The 26,214-nt window shown below is 45.2% G+C and overlaps 1 protein-coding gene across 1 annotated transcript; it reads left to right on the top strand.

Moving 5' to 3' along the window:
* Positions 1 to 854: 854 nt before the first annotated feature.
* F10 (coagulation factor X) lies at positions 855 to 22,283 on the top strand. Its single transcript, XM_090021973.1, has 8 exons — positions 855 to 1,017; positions 3,095 to 3,255; positions 4,912 to 4,936; positions 7,844 to 7,957; positions 10,194 to 10,325; positions 14,081 to 14,355; positions 19,403 to 19,520; positions 21,656 to 22,283. The coding sequence occupies exons 1-8, from the start codon at positions 948 to 950 to the stop codon at positions 22,192 to 22,194; spliced, it is 1,434 nt and encodes a 477-aa protein (XP_089878099.1). The 5' UTR covers positions 855 to 947; the 3' UTR covers positions 22,195 to 22,283.
* Positions 22,284 to 26,214: the final 3,931 nt, after the last annotated feature.

The following is a 26,214-nucleotide window of genomic DNA, read 5'->3' as shown; positions in this document are numbered from 1 at the left end:
CAAATCAGCCAAGTCCAAATTCGTGAGTCAGTCCAGAACCATAAGTAGCCCTACAACTGGCAAACATCCCCCATCCCCCAGGGGCTTTAAATATTTTCAAACTTTTTTGACAGGCATCCTACATGCAGGCCAAAGCCCGGAGGCTTGGGATTCAGATGCTCCCAAGTTTCGCCTGCTCTCAGCCATACGGCCACAGGGGCAAGCTAGGGAGGAGCCTCCCCTTTTCATAAAGTGGGCTTTAAGCCCCGACACCTCGGCGGGTACTAAACCCGGAAGAGCAGTTATCCCCCGGGGAATTAAGGAAAACTGCCTGCATGGCCCCAGAGCCGCAGTGTTTCCCCTGCCAGCCAAGTGCCTTTTTTTTTTTTTTCCTTTTTCTGTTTTTTTTGCACCGGTCCTGGAAGCACTGCAATACCAGGTCAATGCATGGAGTGGATGGAGCACGCTCCGGTTCCACCACCCAATACCAAAAAGAATCTGCTCAATATAGACCTCCTATGGAGGACATGTGGTGTGCTTGCGTGCATGCAGCGCCCAGGTGAAGGTGTGGTGCCAGGAGGGCACCTTGATTTCTCCACCCAGCAGCTCTTCTATTGCTGCCTTGCCTTGCAGGGGTCTCTCTCAAAACAGGACCTTGAGCTTTGGGACATCTTCTTCACCTGCGCTTTGGGACCCAGAGGGGCTGAGCCTGAGGGAACAATGAACCCCAAAAGGAGGCAAGGAGAGCCGCTGGGCTGCTAGCATCCCGCCTGGCTTCGAGTCCGCAAATGCAACCTTTCGGGTAGGGGAAATCCTTCCTGGAAGCAAGGGCTCCAGTCAGAGCAGGCTCCCAAGCGCGGGCCCGGCCGGGCCGAGGCGGCAGCGCGCCGCAGGGAGGTGCACGTCGGGGCGTTGGACCTTGCTCAGCCCCGCCGCGAGGGCGGGAGTGCTGTGCGCAGCTGGGCACCATGGCGGGTCCGCTGCTTCTCATCCTGCTCTGCGCCACGCTGGAGGATCGGCTGGGAGCTCACGGGAGCGGTGAGGGGCTCTCGCCTGTTGTGCTTGGGGCTCGGCGGGAGAAGGGGCCTCTTGATGGGGCTGCTGCACGTCTGTGCCAGCCCCCTCCCAAGCAAAGCCAGCTGGGGAGAGCTGAAATGCCCTTGGTTGGGGGTAGGGGCGATGTCCTACTGCAGCCCCTGGGCGTGCTCCTTGCATGCAGGGGCCAGATGTGGGGGAGCTCCCTTCCAGCCAGCTGCCTGCAGGAGGGGGGCTGCCAGCTGGGCAGGGGGAGGAAAAGCAAGGGTTTCTGCCAAAGAAGTGGGAGAGAGGCGTCCATCTGCAGGGGGGAAGGAGGAGAGACGGAGAAGTGACTGAAAGAGAAGACTTGCAGGGTAAAGAGATGGGGAGAAAAGGTCCTGAAGGAGAGGCAGCCAGCCCCTGTGGGGCTCACATCTTCGTTTCAGTGAGGGTCTTGGCATACACCTGCCAGCCTTCCTGGAAGAGCAGGTGAATCCCAGCTCTCTAGCAAGGAGGTACCACACAGGTGGAGAGTTTCCTGAGCTACACGCAGGGCAGAGGGCACCAGCCTGGGAATGAATTCCTTGTCTTCTCTACTCTGCCGTAGGCTTCCTTTGGGATGTTACGCGGGTCTCTCTGTATCTCAGTTCCCCATCTGCCAAATCAGGATTGTCAGCTGGGGGTGGTAGCACTTCTGTACCCTAAAGGGAAGCTGGGTGGGCAACTGCACTGGAGACTGAGGCACTCGGGTATTACAGCAGTACTAGGGACTTAGGAAAATCAGACTTTTTTCCCCCATTTTCCTGCCTTGCCTCAGTCATGCACCTCAGTTGTCAGTGACTGTGGCAGTTTTTAACGGTAGCAAAAACTTACTTGGTCTTTCCTTTTTTTCTTTTCTTTTTTTATGGTGCTATAACGCCATTCTCCAAAGCCACTGCATTGGGGAGATTTCATTGTCAGCTTGTTTAGGTTCCAAAATAATGGCCTTTGCATGTTTCTAGGTTGTTCTGCCTTACTTGCCCACCTATGTTTTGAGGATGAAAACACTGCAGAACCAATAGGAAAGAAAAAAGCAAGACTTACCAACACAACAAGCCAGCAGCTACATTTATGTTAAAATCTTCCTTTACCGCCCCCCATAATAATACTGTGTGGGCACAGGAATATAGAAATTATAGACACCAGCTGTAGCCTGTCACTGCCTCTCAACTAAAGAGAAGGAAAATGACTTTAAGAACAAACAAGCTAGTGAATAAACAGTGAGCTATAAATCATTTAACCAAACACTCACACTTTCTGCCAGTCTTACGTACAATCAGCATTGATCTGACTCCATACAGTAATAAAATATTGCTTCATTGTGCCTAATGATGGCAGAATCTTCCCCTCTGAGTTATTATTATTGGAGATACACAACACCCTTGGGAAAATGTGTGTTCTTTGCTTTCACACATTTTGGGACAACAGAAAAATAATGGAGCAATTCCATTGCAAAAAACTCAGAAAGACTGCAACAGCTCAGAAAGGTTTGATGCTATGGGCTCCTGTTTGGAATCTATGGGTGCAACTGTTAACAGTGCTTATATTACCTGGCGCCCTGCAGCACCCTTACAAGGATCTTATAGCACCCTGGTTGAAAACCACTGGGATAGGGTCCATGCTTCCACTCAGGTGCAACTACCTGGGTAGCCAAGAGGAACTGTTTCTGAGCAAACCTTGTTTATTTTATATAAACCCAGTGTTCATATCTAAGAGAGAGGGAAGGCAGAGCACCTTAGACCTGTCATTCTCAATTTTTTTTTAACTCAAAGCACCCTTCACTGGATTCAAGGCATCCTCCATAATGTTTGTCAATGAGGTAGCACTCAACTTCAAAAACTAATTATATATTTCACGCTTACCTCCTTACAGAGGAGCTGGGAAGTGAAGGTGGGGGATCATTCAGGCTTGTGTTCATCTACTTAGCTTTTCTGATTATCTCCTGACATTTCATGGCGCCCTTCAAAGGATGTGTTGGAAAAGTGCCCTGGCCAGAGGAAGGTGCACTGGTAATGTTTCTTGACAAATTTTAAAATAAGTCATTTTTGTTTCCTTTCAGTATTTTTAAAGAAAGAAACTGCAAATACATTTTTGGAAAGAACAAAGCGTGCTTATTCATTATTTGAGGAGATCAAGAAAGGGAATATTGAAAGAGAATGTAAGGAGGAAGTCTGCAACAAAGAAGAGGCCAGGGAAGCCTTTGAAAACCAAGAAAAAACAGTAAGGACAAAGCATCATCAAACAAATGGGCCTATATTTTCCAAACTGAAATGCTTTCTTAGTGTCTTTCAAACTGGGTACCTAAAATCACAAATACATAGGACAACTTTAGTCTTTTTCTCTCTCTTCCCGGGAGAAGTAGGAAAGATTGCCAAGTTTGAGTTTATGATGGCAGAGGAGCAGGAAGAATCATACAAAATCTGAAAAGGCACCTACTTATAGTTTGGGTCTTCCAAGTCAGACTATATGAAAGCCTGTCTGTTCACTTTCTTTAATGTTCTGACCTGTTTAATCATAAATGTAAAGTATCTCTAAAGATAAGCATAAACCACAGATTTTCCTTCCTGACTGGTTGCAGTACCTTTTAAGCATTCAGATATATGAGCAAATGGGAACCTGAGTTCACAGATGAGATTTGACAAGGGATGGAGAGTTGGTGAGATAGGGACATTACAGGAGAGCTTCCACTTCTTGTAGACATACTATATCTTTTTCCAGAAAATATAATGTGCTAGTATGTCTTATTGACAGGTCTTTTTAAACTGACTTACTAGCTGTACTGGGTGATGATGTACCCCTTTTATAATCTTTAGGTATCACCCTGATTTGTATGCTGCCTTGTTGCCAGCATTCCCCTAGGAACAAAGTATGCCCTTAGTCAGGGCTGTCCAACTTCAAAGCAACCAGGGACCACACATCACACCAGTCACAGATCTTGGGCCACATGTTTGGAGAGCCCCTCAGGACCCTGCCAGGCATAGCTCTCCTGTAACCACCCCAACACACACACACTTCTGCCACATGACTAGCCTGAACCCCCACCTCACCACTGCCACGTGGACAGCTACACAGATGCAGGCCATGAGCTGCCAGTTGGACAGCCCTGCCTTGGATATTAGACAAGTGGACTCTGGGTGGAAGAGGTATAGGTCTGCCAGCATTGAGGAGCCTGTAGTTTGGCAGAAGTAGAAGCAAGATGAAGGCCCTTGAATAGTGTTCACCATGGGGCAGCAAGAAAATCAGCTACTAAATTGGGAGCACTGCTAGCTGTGAATGTTGTTCTGGCTCCTGGTGTTGCCTTGCTGCTTGACAACAGGAAATAAAGGGAGAAAAAGAAGGAACTAGGAAGCTGGAAGTGGGAAGCAAGAAGAATAAGAGAAAGGAGGAAGAGATGTGTAGGAGTTAAGAGACGTGATGGAGAGACTGGGCATCAGAGAGAATGGAGTGACTGGGAAAGGGAACACAAGGAATATTTGGAAGGCAAAAAGTAGTACTTTGCTAGGGAGGTGTGGAAGATGGAGTGGGGTAGGAGGCCAAAGAAAGAAGAGTCCAGTCTTATGTTTTTGGGACTCTGGGGATCAGCAATATTGGGACGGAAGTCATTCCTGTTAAAGTCAATGGGAAGTTACACAAAAAAACAGGAACCCTGTTTTCAGTATAAGTTATTGCAAAGAACCTCTAAGGAAAATGTTTATGGAAAAGCCCTCTTGTTTCAGGGGGTAAGGCCATGGTGGTTTGAGTTGCTCAGTTTTGGTTACATTTTTTAAATGAGAATAATCTAGGAACACCATTCTGTAAGGAATTCTATTTGTATGACACTTAGGTTTTAGAGTCCAGTTCACTAACTGTCATAAAACTTGTTTTCCCTTCCCTTAGGAAGAATTCTGGAATATATATGTAGGTAAGGAATGATTTCAAGTTTACTTTATAATATATATATTTTCTAAGAGTGACGAACAATAATACTGGAAACCAAGACAGAAACACTTTATTTTTTTTAAAATGTTTATAAAGAAGTAACAAAACTGATGATCTTCCGTGGTTATGTTTGAAATGTTATTTGCAAGGTGATCGTTATTCATGTGTGCCAGTGGTTCTCAACCTATTTAGGCTTAAGGCACCCCTTGCAAAAATGTTAGCTCTTACCTTTCACTTGTGTCTTGACTACAGAAAAATGATAGATCAATTTATCAGTTGTGAAGTACTCAGAAAGACCACAATGGATCAGAATGTTTTTGACACTATGGGCATATGTATACATCATCCTACAGCATTACGCAATATAGCGATCACCTGGGTCTACAAGTGATCGCCTATACATCACTGTAGCGGTACCTTTCTCGCTTATAGCCCACTACTCCATACTTTCCTTCTGAAAGGAAGTATTAAAGCATGGCACTATAGCAATGGCACCATACGGTGACGTGTAGATATGCCCTATGAGTTCCTATCTGAAATTTCTGGGTTTATCTTGTGAATCGTGCATAGGTATTTGCATACCTAATAGAGCTAATGTTCTGTGGCACCCCATGGTATCCTTAAAAGCTCTTCATGGCACCCCAAGGTTCTGTGACACCCTGGTTGAGAATCACTGATGTATTTATATATCAAACTGAATAATAGGGTCCAGTTCACAGAGATATAGCACCAAACTATATTTTCTTCATTTGCTTGGAGTATCAGATTTAAAGCTTCTGACATGCATGCCCTTTCAGCCCTTCCTAAGCCTGGGATACTGCTACTTACATCCCTTTGAGAAAGAACCTGGGGTGGGGGAGGAGTCCTTCCTCTACCTGCTGCCCCTTGATTTCTGTTTTGTTCATTGGGCCAAATTTCCTCACACGCTAGTTTCCACAAAGGAAAAGAATCAACATGGCCTTTCTCACCTTCAACACCCACAGGACAGCAAGAATGCAGAACAATTTAGCTAGGATCATGATCCTGTTGAATAAAATCAAGAGTTTTCTGTATTCCTGATAATCCTAGGACAGGCAGCCCAGGGAGAATACTGAGGCAGCCCAGAGGGGAGTGATTTAGTACAACCATTTTTTAAATTTTCCATGTTATCATCATTGGCTGAAATAGATATGTCATGTAGGCTAGAACCTAATATATATTTTTTCTAAGAGTGAAGAACAATAATACTGGAAACAATACTATATTTTCTAATATAAATTTTCCATATAATCATCATTGCCTAAAATAGATATATGCCATGTAGGCTAAAACCCAGGACTCCTATCCCTCCAGTATAGTACCCATCTCACTAACCACAAGGCTGGACTCCCTCTGGCCTGCTCTTCTGACAGCACGTAGGTTTCCCTCTTGCCCATATGGCTGGCTTCAGCAGGGGTGGAAGGCACCCTTGGGCCTGCCCAGCCCATGGCCCGTTGGTTTGAGCACTTTGCTTGGAAGTGGGAGATGTGAGGTCTAAATGCAAGATGCAGGTCAGCTAGAGGGAGACCTACAGCCTGGGCCTCACTCCCTGGAAAATAACCTAACTACTAGGTAATTGGGTTAAAAGGTGAGAAACCCCAACTTTTCTCATCTGAGTTATCAAAACAGTTATCTTACCTGCAACATAGGTTTCTTACTGGCATTATACAATGTCTGCATGAAAAGCCTGAATCACAATGAAAACTGAAGATAACAGGGAAAATAATAATGAAAGATACTCTATTGAATCCAGTGCGGAGTGCCTGGTCTGCCATGCCAGAGGCCCATTTGGAAACATAGTATTGAAACTCATAGATCGTGTCTTGAGATGCACATATTTTAAATATTAACAAAAAGATGATCACAAAATTCATCACCCAGTGACACTGCAGATTTTAATGAAAATGTACATAGTGAACCTTGGCAGACAAGGGTAAATCTGATACATTTTATTAGGCAAACTCAAATAGTTGGAAAAATTCTTCTTTGCAAGCTTTTGGGTATAAATACCTTCATCGGGCTGAGGAAGCATCTGCAGTTGGTATGTGCTCTCCCTGAATGGAATAAATAGTAAAGAAGCCAGAGGCTGGTATGTATGGAAGAAAACAAAGATGTAAATTGAGGAGTCAGTGGGTGAGAGACCAGTTGATGTGGGTGGGAAATGAATGTAGCTGGTAAATAGTGGAGAGGTACCTGGGGAGTCAGATGTTAGGCAGGTCATAAAGTGCATACCCGAATGAACGCACACCAAAAATCTATCAAAGACAAGACTACCCACTTACCAGTGGGGGCACATTTCTCACCAGAAAACTACTCTCCAATCTCTAAGTTCTAATCCTCAAAGGGAATTTACAAAATACCTTTCACAAATGAGCCTACAAACTTCACTTCATCAACCTACTAGATACAAAAAATCATGGACTAAATATAGACATTGGATTTATGACACATAACTTGCCTGACATCTGACTCCCCAGGTACCTCTGCACTATTTACCAGCTACATTTATTCCCCTCCACACCCTCAACCTGTCTCTCACCCACTGACTCCTCAATTTACATCTTCACTGACTGGCTTTCTTGCATGCATACCAGCTTCTGGCTTCTTTACTATTCATTCCATCCAGGAAGAGTGCACACACCAACTGCAGATGCTTCCCCAGCCTGACAAAGTGTATTTATACCCGAAAGCTTGCAAAGGAGAATTCTTCCAACTATACTATTTGAGTTGTTATAATAACATATATTAGATTTACCCAGAGAACCTTGTCTGCCTATGTCCTTAAACCAATACAGCTACAATCTAAACCCCTGTAACATAGTTTACCTTAAAACTTAACATATGTCATAGTTTTTGTTTTGTTTTTTTAAAGATGGGAACCAGTGTGACGTCAATCCTTGTCAGTATGGTGGAAACTGTAAAGATGGAATTGGAACATACACATGTAACTGCCTGGATGGTTATCAGGGCAAAAACTGCGAATCTGGTAGGTTTCTGTTTAATATATGATGGGAATGAATTTGTCAAATAACCGGTCGATAAAGAATGGTTCTCATTTCTTCAGTGTCACTAGATGATAATGACAGAATTCAGAGATTCATGAGATTGGGAAGAAAAACACACCAGAAAGATCTAATGCCAATAATACATGGCTTTAGAGATTACTGGAGCTTCACAAATGGATACATTTTTTTAAATGCTCAAAAAGGACACTTGTTGTAAAGATGGTACTCAGTCCTATAGGCCTTTTTGATGTGGGTAGTAGGTCTTCTCAGAAATAACCTGCTTGAGCTTCATGAAAATGTTCAGAGGAGTAAGGGACTCCAGGGCCTAACGAATACTGAAGTGTGCTATGTGAGTTCCCAGAGCCCTGGCTGGTCCTTGGCAGTACCTTTATGGTACAGGTAACATTAATCATACCATAGATTGTAACATATCACATTTTCATCCAGTTTATTGCACCATAAAGTGGCAAATTAGCCACAAAGATGTTCCACATATAACATAGAATATCTTTGTTGCTAGTTTGTATGATACCTTAAATTGAGCATGCAGCATGTGTTGTGTTCCAAACCACATACCACACCAACAATGATAAAAATAGAGGAACCAGACCTGGGACTCTCCCCAGCCCAACACCTGGGGTTCAGGTGGGGGGTACGCTCTAGATCCCAAATGGAAACCCAGAGCTGGCCTGTGCCGAGTCTCAACCTTCACATGAGTTGTGGAAAACTCAGATCAGTTCCAAAACAGCCACTCCCTACCCTATCTGAAGGGTAATGTGGTAGGGATCTGAGCAATTTTAGGCTTCATCCCAAACATTGTACATCATGTCATTCATATCTAGCATAGCAGGCCATGTGATTTTTTTGAATGAGGCATAAAATTCCTCAGATACCAATCATATCACTATTTTAACATATGACAGGGCCCCCAACTCTGCTACAATTACATACCTCACTGCCCTGCAAGAAGACAGAGAAGCACATCAAAGATGGGCATGAGAGAGTGAGGGAGAGTGGCTTACAGTAAAGAGCATAATGACTTCCCAAACCTCTGAGCATGCTGGGAATTTCTTCAGTCTTGTTTACAGTACAGCAGCCCTTCCCAATCTGTGATACGCATACCACCAGTGGTACGCAGACAACTTGTCAGTGGTACACATTAACAGGTATATTATAATTACTTTATATGACAAAAAATTGCTGGTGGTACTTAAGATTGAACTGAAAAAATTGCTGGTAGTACTTAAGGTTGTATTGTTTTAAATCGGTGGAACACAATCTGTCAGAGTTTGGGAACTACTTTACTAGAGCATACATGCTCAGAGGTACCCTCTGAGCAGCAGAACCCCTTTTGTCTGCTGGCAGAGTAATACCACCTCTGCAAACAAAAAGAGGTTCTTGCTGCCACCTGATACAGGATGCACACACACATGCCTGTGCCTTCTGCTGACTATCACAGTCCCTTCAGCAGCTGGCTCTATTGTTCACAGCTAGTTTTACCAGCAGAATTTCCCCAGTACAGCCAAAGCCTTTATTTAAATCCCTCCAGAATGCCTACCTTTTCTGTAATATTTATGCTGTCATCCACTTCTTATTTTTCCCATTAATGCATTGCTGATATGTAAAAAATAAAATGCTGGAAGAGAAGCGTATAGGGCGCTGGCACTGAAGTTGAAAATGGTTTGAAAGAATGATGAAAAGAACACATTCTAGAAGGAGGGAGAAATAACAGGATGGACCAGCCACCATCCTGATATCTGTGCCCCTTTGCTATAGTCTGCTCCCCCACCCCTTGTTGGTCTTTGGCTTTTTAAACCATCAACTCTTTGAGGTAGAGAATGTCTTCTCTGTGTGGAAAGTGCCTCACCCTGAGGGGGCAACTGGGAGAGCAGCCCTGGGCGCCACCTTTGTGGGGGGGTGCAAAAAATAGTTGCAACCATGGTAGTAGCTGATTATGCTGCTGCAATTGACACTGCTTCAGGTGTTTCACAGCTGGCCTGAGCATGGAGCTGTACTGCTATGCCTCTTATCTTTGGGGTGCTATCACAATAATGTATCAATAAATAATAGTTTGCTATAGATTTGCCTGCAGCTTTACAAACACAAAGGCAATGACCTTGACCAAAGTTTACAATTGAAGCAGGTTGTTATCAGCATCACAAGCATTTCCAAAGCAGCATTTCTTTGTGATTTTCATAATGTTTGTCTTTTGGGCAGTTATACCAAAATACTGCAAGATCAACAATGGAGACTGTGAACACTTCTGCAAATCAGAAAAGAGCAATGTGGTTTGTTCCTGTGCTGCTGGGTATGTTTTGGCAGAGGATGGCAAATCCTGTGCTGCAGCAGGTATGATGTCATACAACTAACTGATGATAACCATGATGATGAGATTTGTTTTCTGTTGTATTGGAAGGCAGGCTTTGTAGGGCTTAAAATGTACTGGTGGTCTGAATAATTTGGATATAACCTGCTGATACCTAGCTTTCTAAGGCCTTCACTGTGTAATTTTATGAAGTGCTGAACATCCCCGAATCTAACAGAGTGAAGACTGAAGACACTCAGGACCAGCTCCATAAGAGCACCTAAGCATAGAAATAATTTAGGAGCTTGTATCTATATGCACACATGCTGGTAATCCATGTCAATGGGGAGACTAGTTGACTGAGTTTCTGCCACTGAAGTTACTTGCATGCCTTAAGTACAGCTCTTGACTGACCTGATTTCCTTGTAGCCTATTGCACATCTAAAACTGCTTGGGATTCACAAACTACATGCCCCACATCTCATTCCCCTCAAGAGACCCAATCTACTAGGGACAGCTTTTCACTGGTACCTGGCTTCTCCCCTGCAGTTAGTTACTCCCAGACTTTTACCTTGAAGTCTCTGTCTCACAAGTCAATTAATGGAGCCATGATTTAAGTCCTTTTGAGGACCAGGTCCCTATCCTTTTGCAAGTCACAGCCCTTAGTGATTACCTAGGTATAACAAGACATGAGCAGAAGGAAAAAGTACTTAAAAGTATTTATCAATGTACTCTGTTCCTCCCTGAAAAACTTGCTGCATATAAAGAAGTAGACACACAATAATAACATTTATAAACTCTAAGGGGGTTGGTCTGTATCAGGGATGGGCAAAATATGGCCTGTGGGCCAGATCCAGCCTTCCAGCAGATTCAATCCAGCCCATGGGTGGATGACCACTGGCAGCTCCAATCATCATGTGTGCCAGGTGGGTGGGTGGCTCTGCTTCCGCACAGCTGCATCAGCTGTGGACCCATGTGGGGCTTCCACAGCAGGTGGCAGGTAACGTCATCTGTGGAGGCCGCTAGTAGGTTCAGGAGCCCAGATGCAGAACTTGCCAGAGGCATCCACAGCTGATGCTGCTGCCCTCCCACCAGGATGGTAGCTGCAGTGCAGAGCTCTAACCTGGAACCTGTGGGTGGCATCAGCTGTGGTCCCAGGCAGGCATAGGTGCCATCTTTGCTTTTTGCTGGTGGATACTTGCAGGCATAACACCCCCCTCCCAACCCCCTCCCTCCGCAAACAATGACACTTTATTTTAACTTAGTGTGTTCCCACACTGAGCCCTGTGGATGCCTAGAAGAGGGAGCGCATTACTTCAGCCCAGCTTTGCAGTGTCTGTAAAGTTCGGGTGCTTTAGTGGGGCTTTTTGGCACTTTTTTCTAATAGCTGATTGAATCAGCTTTAGTTAAAAGTGCTGAAAAGCCCTGCTGAAGCACCCAGTCTCTACAGACACTGCAGAGCTGGGTTGAAGTAACACACTGCTTCTTCCAGCAAAGTGCATTTCTTTGGGTGTTTTTTAACCTGGCTCATGGGTGCTCAGCACCTGCTAATTTTTTTAATGGGTGCTTGAGCATCAGAGCACCCACAGAGTTAACACCTATGCAAGTAGGAGCTGCTGCCACACTGAGTGGGTGGCAGCATCAGCTGAGGGTGCAGCCAACAGGTTCAGTGTCTGGGGTCCTGAATCTACCAGCAGCATCCGCAGCTGATGCCGCTGCCCACCAGTGCAGCAAACTACAGCTCCAATGGATTCTGAAAGAAGGGGGATATTCTGTGATATCCACCCAAGACAGACAGGGAGAAGAAAGAAGAGGAGAGACAGAGAAAGAGGAGAGAGACAGAGAAGAGGAAAGACAGGGACAGGGACAAGGGAAAGAGGAGAGGGAAGAGAGAGAGAGAGAGAGGAGAGGAGACAGAGGAGATGAGACTAGACTAGACAGAGAGAGAGATGGATTGACAGGGCCTTCGATAGGTCCCCAAAACTCATTAAGTGGCCCTCCAGCCGAAAAAAATTGCCCACCTCTTGTCTATATGATCTTGCAAAGTCCCTTCCAGCCCTACTTCACTATGATTCTGTGTAGATAAAACTTATAGCCAGGGTCAGCAGCCCCGCACGTGTGCCAAGCATCGCACATGAGGCCCTTTTGCTTAGCTCACCACACCACAGCCAGCCATGGCTTGGGGTAGCTGCTGCCAGCAGGGCTTCCAGCATCCCAGCTGCCTGCTGGGAGCAGCCCAGGCTCCTGGCTGGCTGCAGCTACCCAGAGCTGGGGCCAGCTGCAGCCAGAAGGCTGCAAACAGCTGCGCTGAGCTCCAGAGCCCAGCCATCAGCTCTGTACTGGCGCATGCCAGAGTGGGCAGTGGGGGAGGGACCTGAGGCAGCATAGCCCCAGCCTCACCCCAGCTCCCAGCACAGAGCTACTGACTGGGCTTCGGAGCCTGGTGCAAATGTTTGTAGCCAGCCTGGGCTCTGGGCAGCTGCAGCAAGCGCCTGGCAGGCTGTAAACAGCTGCATGGGGCTCTACAGCTCCGGCATCAGCTCTGTGCTGGTGCCAACTGCATGGGCACCTTGAGGCAGGGTATGCTGCCCTGCTGTCTGCCCCAAGGTGCACGTACAGTCTCTGCCAGCACACAGCTGATGCCAGAGCTGTGGAGCACAGCGCAGCTGTTTGGAGCCTCCCGACTGCAGCTGACCCCAGCTCTGGGGAGGTGCTGCCAGCCGGAAACCCAGGCTGCTTCCAGCAGGCAGCTGGGACACTGCAAGCCCTGCTGGGAGCAGCCCAGGCTCCAGCAGCTGGGGTAGCTGCTGACAGCCACAGAGCCCAGGGTTGCGGGGCAAGGGGCAGCAGGGCTTGGGGGGCAGGGTCTTTGGGTGCAGGGCAAGAAGCACAAGCAGGGCATCCTGCCATGTACCCCCTGCCCTTATTTTGTTTCTCTGGCATGCCAGCACTCCAGCACCTTCCAAGGTAGGCGTTGTGGTGTTTTTCGGCACTCCAGCCAAAAAACGTTACCTACCCCTGAGTTATAGACTTATATACGCTGATATTCAATTTCAAACACCATATTTTACTTAAATACAATGCATGTTTCATTATCCTTTAAAGCAAAGGAGTGAGTTGAAATATATGAGTTCTATATGTAGATTTCTAATTTGTAAATATAACCTTTTGGATAGATACTCATATAAGGCAACTTTTTTAAATAGCTACCACAAATTCCATTAGAATTTAAGCAATAAAAGACAACACTTAAACATATTAAAAATATGCTTCTAATGAAATTGCTTGTTCCCTGCTGCTTCTGTAGAATTTGAGCACCATGGACAAAACTCAGAATGTCAAAAATGCTATTATTTTTGTCCAGTCTGGTAAAATGCTTTTCAGTACCTGCCAGTCTTTTGTTAGTGTCTTAAAGTCTTGTGGAACTTACCACAAAATAATTGGGTAAATGAATGAATGGGTGATTAAAGACAATGAAAAGACATGTAGTGCATGTTCTTAGAGAAGAGAAAATTTCAAAGGTTGGTAGCGATGCCTGCTTTCTTATACTTTTCTCTAAACTTGGCACACATTTTTTTTTACTCAAGTTGCTTATGAAGGCTCACTTTCTTAAGGAAAGAACAAATCAAGTGAACTGTTTATGTTAAAAAAATCCATACCATCTTTTCAGAGGAAGTTAAGAAAAAGGTTAATTCACATTCTGACCATTAACTCTAGCAGTTCTGAGGTGATTGTAGTTGTTAGAACATCAAATATTATTTGGACATAAAATACTAACTTCCTTTGTTTGTCCTTACAGTTCCGTTCCCGTGTGGTAGAGTTTATATAAAAAAAGTAAGTAGAAGGTCAGTGATTTCAGTTCATCATAACATTAGCAACATTACCAGCAACCAAGATGGCAAATCCCCTGAACTGAATAAAAGCTATGTAACGTTTGAGGAGAACATCACACCATTTACAGAAAGTCCAACCCATCATCCTCTGAATGAAACAGATGGCATGGGTGGGGATCCAGAAGTGGACATCAGGATAGTGGGTGGCGATGACTGTCGGCCTGGTGAATGCCCCTGGCAGGTAAATATATGTATTTTTGCATCTTCTGTGTAGATAGACATACTGCTCTATCCAGTGAGTATGTAGGTCATGACCAGGGATCCTGGTTTTCTCCGAATGAAAAAAATACCTGATTTTCAGTTTAAAAATAGTAACCCCTAATCCACATTTTCCATGATTAAAATGAAACACCACTAATATATATATATTAGTGGTGTTTCATTTTAATCACAGTAAAATATGGATTTGGATTTGGGGTTACTTTTTTAATCCAAAAATTGGGTTGGGTTTTTTTTATCAGAGAAAATCAGGATCCCTGGTCATGAATGTCCAAAAATGTTTGATTGCACAATTGTTTACATGTATAATTGCTGAACTTTTGTTCAGGCATCACCAAGTTTGCCCATCTACTGAGCCATTTGTAGTTTGCATATTTGCATATACAGTACTGGTGATTGTACACATACATTAGACATGCAGTTTGGAGTACAGTTTGCAAATCGTGGCCTTAGAGTATATTACATGTCTAGTACCAGGTTAGACAGTGGTACCAAATGCTGCAACCAGACAGGACTCTCAGGTCATACTGGTCCATCCTCTCTGCTGGGGTACCATAACGAGTAGGATAGAATGTCATGCCCCCTTGTGCCTCCTCTCTTTCTGACAGTTCTAAAGCCATGCATGTCTTCTTTGTGCACTAACTCATCCAAGTTAGTTAGTAGGTGAGGAGGGACACTCTCCTAGGAGGCAGGAAGTGAGGATTTGAGTCCTCTCATTTGGAGGAGAGCTGAGAAACTAGTCTCCTCTTGCTGGGCTAGTGCTATTATAGATGTTATACAAAAAGGATGTATAATGCACGCACATGGTTCAGTCATTTTATTTAGGCACTTAGCATCAGAAAAGGACTTCTGCTTTTGGATTCCAAGTGAACAGAAGTGCCTAATGAGCTTCCCTTAACTTAATCCTTAATCCCTAAATGCCCTACACCCTGTAAAAGGACTGGAGATCAGACACAAATTTGTGATTAATCTTACCTATTGGCTTGCTCTAGATAGCCTATACCAGGGGGAGGCACCAGGAGTGACTAGAAATAACAGTCACAAGCTGGCAGAGGGTAGATTCAGACTAGAAATCAGGAGGCGCTACTTCACTGTCAGGGTGGCTAGGATCTGGAACCAGCTTCCAAGCAAAGTGGTGCTGGCTCCTACCCTGGGGGTCTTTAAGAGGAGGCTAGATGTACACCTTGCTGGGGTCGTTTGACCCCAGTACTCTTTTCTGCCATGGCAGGGGGTCAGACTAGATGATCTGCTTGGGTCCCTTCCGACCCTAGAAACTATGAAACTATGAGGCAACCCCCGGCACAAGTGCCAGAATGTGGCACACAAAGGCACACATGCCTCAGGGTAAACAGTGGGGAAGGGACCAGGGCTACGCTGCCACAACAAGGACGCGGTCCCTCGTGGCTCCCTCACCATCCATCCCTGGCACGCCAACATCCTACATGTCGAGATGGTGGATATTTTTGGCACCCTGCCTAAAAATGTTCCTGACCCCTGGCCTATACCAATGATTTTCAACTTTTTTCATTTGTGGACCCCTAAAAATTTTGAATAGAGGTATGGACCCCTTTGAACTGTAGGTGTGGGTATTCACATACTTTTGATTGATCATGGTTATCTTTGCAGGCCCCTTAAACATAGGGTCTGGACCCCCAGGGGTCCAGAGCCCACAGGTTGAAAACCACTGGCCTGTAGAGAGGCACTTAACTCTGATCATCAATTACTTGGATTTGGGTGTTAAAAACATACTTCATCAGTTACTTGGATTCATGTATTAAAAGCATACTGGCAAAGTTCACAGGCAAAACGAAATTGTGGGGGAGCGCAGTCATGCTCGAGGACAGGATGGGAATACAGGCTGACCGGGACAGGCTTGCAAGGTGGGCAGATCATAACCTGATAATGTTTAACATGGAGAAATGTAAAGTGCTCCATTTGGGGAGAAAAATCCTCAACACACTTAGAGGCTTGGCAGTATGATTGCTAGCACCACAACTGAAAGAGACCTGGGGGTCGTAACAGACCACAGAATGAACATGTGCCGTAGCTGGTACAGCAAATCAAACACTTGCATACATCTTCTGATGCATCACAAGCAATACTAAGGGTGTCATCCTCCTGCTCTACTTGGCTTTGCTGAGACCACAGCATCCAGTTCTGGGCACTGCACTTCAGGAAGGATGTGGAGAAGCTTGAGAGAGTCCAAAGGCAGGCCACACATATGACTAGAGGTCTGGAGAGCAGGTCATGAGAGGAGAGGCTGAAAGACATGGGACTATTCAGCCTGGACAAGAGAAGATTTAGAGGGGACTTGGTGGCAGCCTATAATATATAAGAGGTGTACATCAGGGCTTGGGGGAGCATCTGTTCACCAAGGCCCCACAGGGAAAGACAAGAAACTGTGGGCACAACTTGATAGAAGATTGCTTCATATTGGACATAAGGAAAAACTTCTTTATAATTTAAGTGCCAAGAGACTGGAACAGAGTCCCGCCAGAGGTGGTACAGTCACATACTCTGGCAATCCTCAAAAAGTGTCTTGACATCCATCTTGCTAGGGTCATCTGACCCCAGCAGTCTTTCCTGCCCAAGAGCAGGAGAGCTGGACCTGATGATCTTGTAAGGTCCCTTCCAGCAGCAGCCCTTCCAGCCCCTAACATCTATGCATCTATGCTTAGTATAGGTTGACTAGATGCTGAAACCTAAGTTGGAGCGAACCAAGGGCTCAGTTAGGATCTTGTTCCTGGATAGGAAATTTGAAAAGCAGAAGTGATGTATCTGCAGGTGTTGGTGTACTGATTGGTAATATTCTTACCCTTGTGTCAATGTATTGCTCCAGTGTGATAGTATTGGGCTCTGGCTTTTCTTCTTATTCCAACCCCAATACTCTGTGGGAATCGTAGTTGTTAAAAGAGACATTAAGTTTTTAATAAGTATTTGGGTACTATATTAGCTTGTCCTGGCTAAATTTCTCCTGAAGATAAGGATGATGGTTCATTGGTGTTATAATAATGTCTGGAAGGTTATGCACCAAGGCATCAATCAGCATGGCCAGCACTGTACAAACACGCACAAAAAGGCTCTCCCTGCCCCACAGAATTTCAATTATATCTTAACTAAAATTTTCCCAGGAGTTTTAACTAGGTCAAGCATGTGTCAATTTTGTCCTAAGTCGTTCCATAGTGCTAGTTTGCAGTGTTGCTAATAGAATGCAACATGCAGAATGCATGTGTATGAAAATAAGTAAATGTAAGTAAATATATGAATATACACAGTGAGTGTGTATGTGTGTGGGTAATGTTATACACATGCAGTAAGCAATTTTTTCTGGCTTCAGACTAGAATGACCAAACTTGGGTCTGAGGTAGGTGAGCATGAGGACTCACCACAGCCAGCACTTCTCCCTATAAGGTATACTGACCTATACTGTATCTAGACAGATAAATCTGTGTGCTTGCTGGCATATACTGATATATAGATAAGTGTGTGTGTGTGCATTAGGGCTGTGTGAAGCTTCGGGTGGTGATTCAATTCAGAGGAGATTTGGCCCGATTCGGTGCCTGAATCTCTGAATCGAATGGGGACCAATTTAAAGGTCCAGATCGATTCAAAGTGAATCAATCGCTCATGTTTTCCAATGATTCAGAGAGCTTTGATGATGTCCCCAGTGGATGCAGCAGGGAGCTGCAGCTAACTCTGAGCTGATAAGTACTAGGGGCAGGGGAGGCGGGGCTGGGAGAGGGGGAAGTGGACCATGGGGGGACCCCTGCCAGCCTCCCTGACCCCCCCCCAGCCCCTCCCATGGCTGCCCCACCTGCCCCAGCTCCTGGTACTTTAAAAAAAAGCCCCGGTGCTCATCGGGTGCTGCCAGGTGGGGGGGAAGGGGGCAATCTTTGCTGTCCCCCACTGCCCCACACTGCATAGAGGGCTCTGCCACAAGCCCCCCAACCCCTGCCAGCCCCCCCACAGGTGCTGTGCCTGGGCCAGCGCCAGCCCTTGAAAAAACCCAACAAAAGCCCTGGAGCTCAGTGCTCCTGCAGCAGCCTTGGGGCTTCAGAGGGCTCATGCAGAGCCCCCCCATGTGGAATGGGACAGTGAGGGGCAGAAGGGATTGCCCCCACTGGCAGGAGTGGTGAGTGCTGGGGTTTTTTCGGTTTGTTTTTTTTCCTTAAAGGGCTGGAGCTGGCCCAGGCGGGGGACCTGTGGGGGGCTGAGGGAGCAAGTGGGGGTTGGGGGGGCTCATGCAGAGCCTCCCATGCAGCATGGGGCAGTGGGGGGGGCAGAGATTGCCACCTGCCTGGCAGCACCCGGTGAGATGGGGCTTCTTTTTCCCAAGTGCCAGGAGCTGGGGCAGGCAGGGCTGCCATTCCTGGGCTGGGAGACGGGTGGGAGATAGCCTCCCGCCAGCAGAAGCAGTGAGTCTCAGGGCTTTTCTTGGTTTGCTTTTTCTTAAACGGCCAGAGCTGAACTGGGCGGGGCACCCATGGCAGGGCTGGGGGGCAGGGGTCAGAGGACTCATGGCAAGCCCCCATGCAGTGTGGGGAAGTGGGGGGCAGCAGGGATCACCCCCCACCACCACCACCTGGCAGCACCCAGTGAGCACTGGGGCTTTTTTCAAGTACCAGGAGCTGGGGCAGGTGGGGCAGCCACAGGGGTGGTGAGGGGGCTGGGGGAGTTGGGGGGCCTGGCAGGGGTTCCCCACATGGTCCCCTCCCCACTTCCCTGCCCCTAGTACTTACCAGCTCAGAGTCAGCTGCAGCTCCCTGCTGCAGCCACCGGGGACTGCCCGAATCATCAAAGCTCTCTGAATCTTTTCCAAAGATTCAGAGAGCTTTGAATTGATTTGGACTTTTAAATTGGCCCCCTGATTCGATTCGAATTGGGCCAAATCTCCTCTGAATTGAATCACCACCACCTGAAGCTTTGCACAGCCCTAATGTGTGTGTGTGTGTATCTTATATATATATATATATATATATATATATAAAAAAATCTTTCTCTCCTTGCAGGCTCTTCTTTTAAATGAAGAAAAGGATGGCTTCTGTGGTGGGACAATTTTTAATGAAAATCATATACTCACAGCAGCTCACTGCATAAACCAGTCCAAATCAATTGAAGTAGTGGTTGGTAAGTGCTTGTTATTATTTTACCCCTTTAATGTAAAAATATGTATTACTCACAGATTCTCTTAGAAAAGGATATTGCATTAGTTCTATCTCTTTCCCATAGCTTTTTACTTGTCAGCTTTCACTGTTGCATCAACCTGTCCCTCTGCTAGTAACATCAAACTACAGGACTGGCTCACTTTATAGTTCCTGTCAGTGTTTCCTCCTCTTGTTGGTGGGCTGCACAGAAGTAATTAAGACTAATTCCTCTTAGACTCGCCTACCCTTGAGAATATAATTTTTTCAGAACACTCACCCTTATTACCAGCCAGAAAATCTGAAACATAAGGCCTTGTCTACCCAGGAACCCTCAGGAAAGTTCAGCTGTATGACCAGAAGCAGGATTTAGCTATAGTGGGCTGAAGTCACTTGACTTGGGGGAAAAGAGCCATCCACCCAGGGACCAAGGGGGTTGACATGCTTTCATAATGTGTGTTCTCCTTGCATCTTTTCCATCGCTTCCCTAAGCTGTCCTTCTGTAGTTATTTTTTTATATAAATCTCTAGTTTTTCATTAGTGAGGCAATATTCTGGTCAGATCCTCAACCATGAGTAGATGATACTGGAGCAGAGCACAGAGTGCTATGTTACTCACGGGGGCATGGGCAGCAGCAAGGCAGCCTGCAGCTGCTAGTAATCATTAGTCAGGTACAACTGCCTGATAGGACGACTGGGCCCAGATGTTTCCTTTTAAGACCTGGGCCCTGAACAACAAATCAGCAGTCTGCTACGAGCAGCTGGAGAGACACCACCAGCTAAGCTGCTGCTCTTTACACCTTGGAGGTAAGGGAGGAGCTATGGGGAAGGCTGGAGGCTCCTTGTGCTGGGTACAACAGAAAACTGCATCCTGCTGGGGAAGGATGGCCTGGTGGTGCTGCCCATGGTGGGGCAGTTCCCCAGAAATGCCAGGCTAGTCACCTCTCCAGTGAAAGGCAAGTATGGGCTGCCTTATATGCCCAGTTCCTACATCCCTGGTGGGTATTGAGATCAAGAAAGGGGAGCCCAGATTCACAGGAGTTATGAGGCAGGGCCCAGGTCAGGTGGAGGGTCCTGGAGCAGCACCCAGGCTCACCGTGAACACTGAGGCTGTTATAGGGAACTGGGAGTGAGGCTCCAGAGGGGTGGGGCCCTGAGCCTTGGGGAGCTACTAGCAAAGCTCCTGGGCAAAAGGATAAGGGGTTATGGCCCAGTGGGGCATAGGACAGGGCTTGGAGCCCTGATCCCAGAGTGCAGGCTTGGAGGTCTGGGGTGGGGCTTGGAGCCCAAAGAATATATTAGAAGTTAATAGGGTTGGGTGTTAGGCCATGAAACATCTGCAAGGCATGGACACAGTAAGGGTTGGTTGGAGCCATGTGCCTAGGCCCTTGTCACCAGGGCAAGTAAATGGGTAGCCTCCCACCTCAGTGACATCTTTTTAAAGTATTAATATAAAAGCGTGGCAGGAAAGGTAGGCAGGTGGCTTGTCTGGAAGCAAGTGGGTGGACCTATGTTTAGACCGTCCCTGGGATGCCCACTTGTTATAGATACCAACTTGAGAAATGACCTCCTCCCAGGTCATTGAACATGTTTGTGGAGCCTTGTGAAGGCTGTGTGCTTAGCTTTGACAGAGAAAGCAACACCTCACCAGATAGTATATATGAACCTCAACCCCATCCAGTGTCCAAATGAAACTTAATGCTTCTTCAGAAAGGCTAAAACTTGTTTTTTGCACCAATATATATAGTGCTAGAGATCTTCAAAATGCAAAGAAGTCAAATTTTTGCATTATTTTTGAAGATGCACCTATAAAGGACCAGTTTTTTTTCTTTGTACTCTTAGAACACCCAGAGCATTGCATAAGAGAGTTATGTAACTAAAAATGATTATATTAAATTTCTAAATATTATTGCAATTTAACTCTAAAGTCATCATTGCTCAGCAGATTTGGTATTTGTCTATGTCCAATGTGGGCATAAAACACTACGGGAGCACTGTCCATCCAGTTTGCACAACTGGCAGATGCAAAGCCTGGGTGTGTTAGTCCTATGGTTTTCAAAATACTATTTAGATGTCTTGTGCCATGTTCATATTTAATTGTATTTTTAATGCTCCCACACAGGGGTAGTGGACAGAAAAAAGGAAGAAGTGACTGAAGCAACATACAGCGTGGAAAAAATATTTGTACATTCTAAATTTGTTCCAGCCACCTACGATTATGACATAGCCATTTTAAAATTAAAGGAACCTATAATATTTTCTCCATATGTATACTCTGCCTGCCTCCCCAGTGTAGACTTTGCTAATGATATTCTGATGAATCAGAAATCTGGAACTGTTAGTGGTTTTGGGCGCCTCTTTGAAAATGGACGACTATCTGAAAGACTTAAAGTACTTGAAGTCCCTTACGTAGATAGAAATACTTGCAAGCTTTCCAGTAACTTTAAGATCACAGAAAACATGTTCTGTGCTGGCTATAATACAGAAGCTAAAGATGCGTGTCAGGGAGACAGTGGAGGACCACATGTAACAAAATACAAGAATACATATTTTATTACTGGCATTGTCAGCTGGGGAGAAGGGTGCGCAAGGAAAGGGAAATATGGCGTGTATACAAAAGTGTCAAAATTCCAGCGTTGGCTGCATAAATTTATGAAATAAATAGTAACTTCCTGAGATTCGTTTAGTGTTATATTCTATGTAGGCCTTTGATCCAAAAATAAAATTCAGTTTCCGGATTATTTCTGCTATATTTTTTTTCTAGTGCCTTGTTTCTTCTGAGAGCTTTCTCATGAACTTGTAGAAAGTTTTCAGTCTGCACACTTGCACTTTAAAAACAGTGCTGATTAGATGAGAGAGATTTCACTTTGGGTTCCTGCTTGATGTTGTCATCTACAGGAGAATTACTGATAAACCCTTTCCAGCTGTACTTCAATTGGGAACGGATGATACTTGAGCTATTGATTCAAAATACATGCATAAATAGCATTTATTTTTTTAAAAAAGGTCTTGGCCATTTGTGAGACTAAGGAGAGCATTTCTAAATCCTCAAGGTAAACTCCATCTTGATTCTCCATTTGGCTCTTAGGATGTTTCTAAAACATATATACATGTGCTAGTAAGTGGTTCTGTAAAAATATCCCACTTGGCACATGCCAAATGCCAGTCACGTGGCCAACAAAATAAGGTGAAGGCCCTGCTTAACACACATCAAGGGGCTTTCCTGAAGCTGGAGAGAGTGGAAAGAGTATGTAGCCATGGCAGCGTCGCATACCATGGTCTGGTGCACTGTATAGACTAACCAAAGTAGATGTGTATATGTATAGGTATGGGTATGGGTATGTGTATAGCACAAGCTTGCACTTCATGAAGCTACAGCTCACGAAAACTTGTGCTATATATGTATTTTGGTTAGTCTATAAAGTCGATATGTACCCTAGATATGTATTTTCCAGAGGTGATATCTTGCTTTAAGGTTGTGCTGAAGACTGTTGTATTCTTTCATATTTCCTATTTGGAACATTTTTTCTTTACTGCTGTTTTCCATTTCATGTTCTTGAATGGATGGTGGGCAATCATTGGGCAATTTAATATGAATGTGGATGTGTTTTAGGTATGCCTATTAAAAATGCAGTATTGTTTTAAGTGTACCAACAAAATTAAATGTTGTCTGTATTTATTTAGTAAAAGAGTTTGCAAAAGTATATATGGCCAAATGCCAAAAGATATGGAAGACGCAATGCCCTACCATACAGCTGACTGACATGTTTCATGTGCTTTATGTCAAGGGAGTGATGTGGCTAGCGTCACATGTGCCTCCCTTGACTCCCCACACGGAGCAGCCAGGTACCCACTTACAGCTAGGTCAGCACAAATCCAGAACAAGTTCTCATCTCTGGAGCTACAAGCAAGAAACCTAAGCTTAGAGACCTTGCATGTTGAGCACCAGTGGCTGTCACAGAGCTAATTAAAAATATACATCTATATTTTCCAGCTTAACATACATTAACTTTTTTAATCAGCTCTGTGATTAGCCACTGGTTCTCAACATTCAGGGCCTCTCACTCTTTCTCTGTATTTATGTATCGTACGTTTATTAGTTTCTGTTTCCAAGTTCAAAGGCATTTAAAAGCAATGACTTGCATAACAAGATGATGGATCCCCTATAAAGAGATGAAACTATGTTTTGACCTTTGAAACATGACTCAGCTGGGTGATAAGGGGGATCTGGTTGTTCAGGCTGGGATGTGGTGGGTTTAAAGGCAATTTAAACCCACGCATTACTTGTGTGTAGCCCTTTGCATACAAAAAACAATATGCCTTAACCATGCTACCCTGACAAATCATTTAGGATCTCTGGATCTTTAACAGTAACCATAGGGCTTTCTTGTTTATTAATATTATTATTCCCCATCTTCAAAATTTCATTTTTTCTAGTTTTTGTATTCAGTAGAAATATTGAGAATTATGTTGTTGCACTCAAAGGAGGCCTGCAGCAAGGCGCTGGGCAAAAGAAATCTCTGTGTCCACTCACAGAGTTTCAGTCAAATTGTTTCAGCTGAAGTGGAGCTGGTCTTTATTTGGCATGCACAGAAAGCATGAACAGGTATGAACAAGAGGGTGGCCGTGCTGTCACAGTGCAAGGACATCCTGCAGGAAAGATGCAGTTACTGTATTTTATTAGCTGCCATTTATAGCCTTCTCTAACTGACATGCCACTTCATGAGTGGGCAAAATGCCATTTTAACAGATGAGTATACAAGGACAATCTCAGAAGACCAGGCAGGTGCATTAAATGAATGTTTGGAATGGAAATATCAATCATTCATGTCATGGCTATGTTTAAATGATTTGGCTTTCTGCTCAATTTGGATTCTACTTAAAAATCCAAAAATCACTTCCCAAGGCCAATTTTATCCTGCAGATGTTGGAGTCAGTAATGTTTTTGTGTTTCCCCATCATGCAACAACTGTGCAGCAGAGCTGTCCAACCCTACCACTGCAAAAGTACTGTGGTATTGAGTCCCATTTGCCCACCAGGAGCAAATCCTACCAGAAATCCTAGTGCTAGACAGAAAACAAAGAAGAGGAAACAGCTACAATCAAAATCCAAGTGTTTACCTACAGTTAACGTTTTGCACAATCTCCCTCAGCGAAGGTGGAACAGTTTCAAGAACAATGGCGATCAATATAGCGCACACAGCTTACCTTACGTAAACTGGCAGATTTTTTAAATATCGGCAGTTGTCCAAATGTGAACAAATAGTCATAGCCTGGTTCAGACTGGACATTAAACAAGTGATGAATAGATGCCTGGACATAAAGCCCAGGCATGCGCTCGCTGAGTGGCACACCAAGACTTTTATTGACTAGTGGCTGCAGGATGGTGCTACTTTTCAGCAGGTTCTTATGAGCTCTCAGACTTTATTAATGGGAAAGTCATTTGTATATGATGTTAACAACACTATCTAGTTGTTACACAGCTAGGACAGCAAATCTGCTCCCAATCAGCCCCAACCTCAGGGGTCCAAGGGGGACAGGGAATTTCCCCAGTCCTGGAATGGCTCAGCTCCTGGCCCCCCACAGGAGCCGGGAACTGAGCAGCACTGGGACAGGCTAGCTCTTTGCCCTCCCACCACCCCAGTGCTGCTCCATTCCCGTCTTCCCACAGGAGCTGCTCCTAGCTGCTTGGGGATTTCCCACCCAACCAGGGGCTGGCTGGGATATGCTCCAGAAGTGGGACAGCTCCTGGTCATCCCCAGCTATGTGGGGAAGCCCCACTGGACACAGATGCTATAAATGGATGTATAACATTACACCTACGTGCTAAGCTTTTCCTCAGAGCAACTTGTGGTATTGAATCGAACATCCGGCAAAAGCCTGAGTATCCTACCTCTTACACAGTTCCTGTTATCTCATTATTGAAAAATGTGGGGCAAACCCCTCAGTAGACCACCCTTCTGCTTTGGTTATGCTTCCATTGTGTGAAAGGTAGTCGGATTTGGGGAAACTTGTGTGAGAGCTTTCCAATAAGACAAAAATTATTAAAGCCTAAAGATTATTAAGGCTTATATATGTGAGAGCCCAGCAGGAAAAATTATGCTGAGGGGAAACCAGCATGGGTTCGTAGCAGGTAGATCATGCCTGACTAATCTAGTCTCTTTTTATGACCAGGTTACAAAACACCTGGACACAGGAGTAGGGGTAGATATCATTTACTTAAACTTCAGGAAGCTTCCGATATGATATCCCACCCCATGCTGGTGAACAAATTAAAAGGCTGTGACTTGGATGATTACACGGTCCAGTGGGTAACAAATTGGCTAGAGGGTCATACCCAGAGAGTGGTGGTGGATGGGTCGGTATCAACCTGGAAGGGCGTGGGCAGTGGGGTCCCACAGGGCTCGGTCCTTGGATCGATACTCTTCAATGTCTTCATCAGTGACTTGGATGAGGGAGTAAAGTGTACTCTGTCCGAGTTTGCGGATGATACAAAACTGTGGGGAGAAGTGGACACACAGGAGGGCAGGGAACGACTACAGGCAGACCTGGACAGTTAGACAAATGGGCAGAAAACAATAGAATGCAATTTAACAAGGAGAAATGCAAAGTGCTGCCCCTAGGGAGACAAAATGTCCAGCATACCTACTGCCTAGGAAATGACCTGCTCGCTAGCACATAA

Source organism: Crocodylus siamensis, chromosome 1, assembly GCF_052110815.1.
Source record: "Crocodylus siamensis isolate JL-2025a chromosome 1, ASM5211081v1, whole genome shotgun sequence".
NCBI classification, from domain to species: Eukaryota; Metazoa; Chordata; order Crocodylia; family Crocodylidae; genus Crocodylus; species Crocodylus siamensis.
This window is presented reverse-complemented; position numbering and strand designations above follow the sequence as displayed.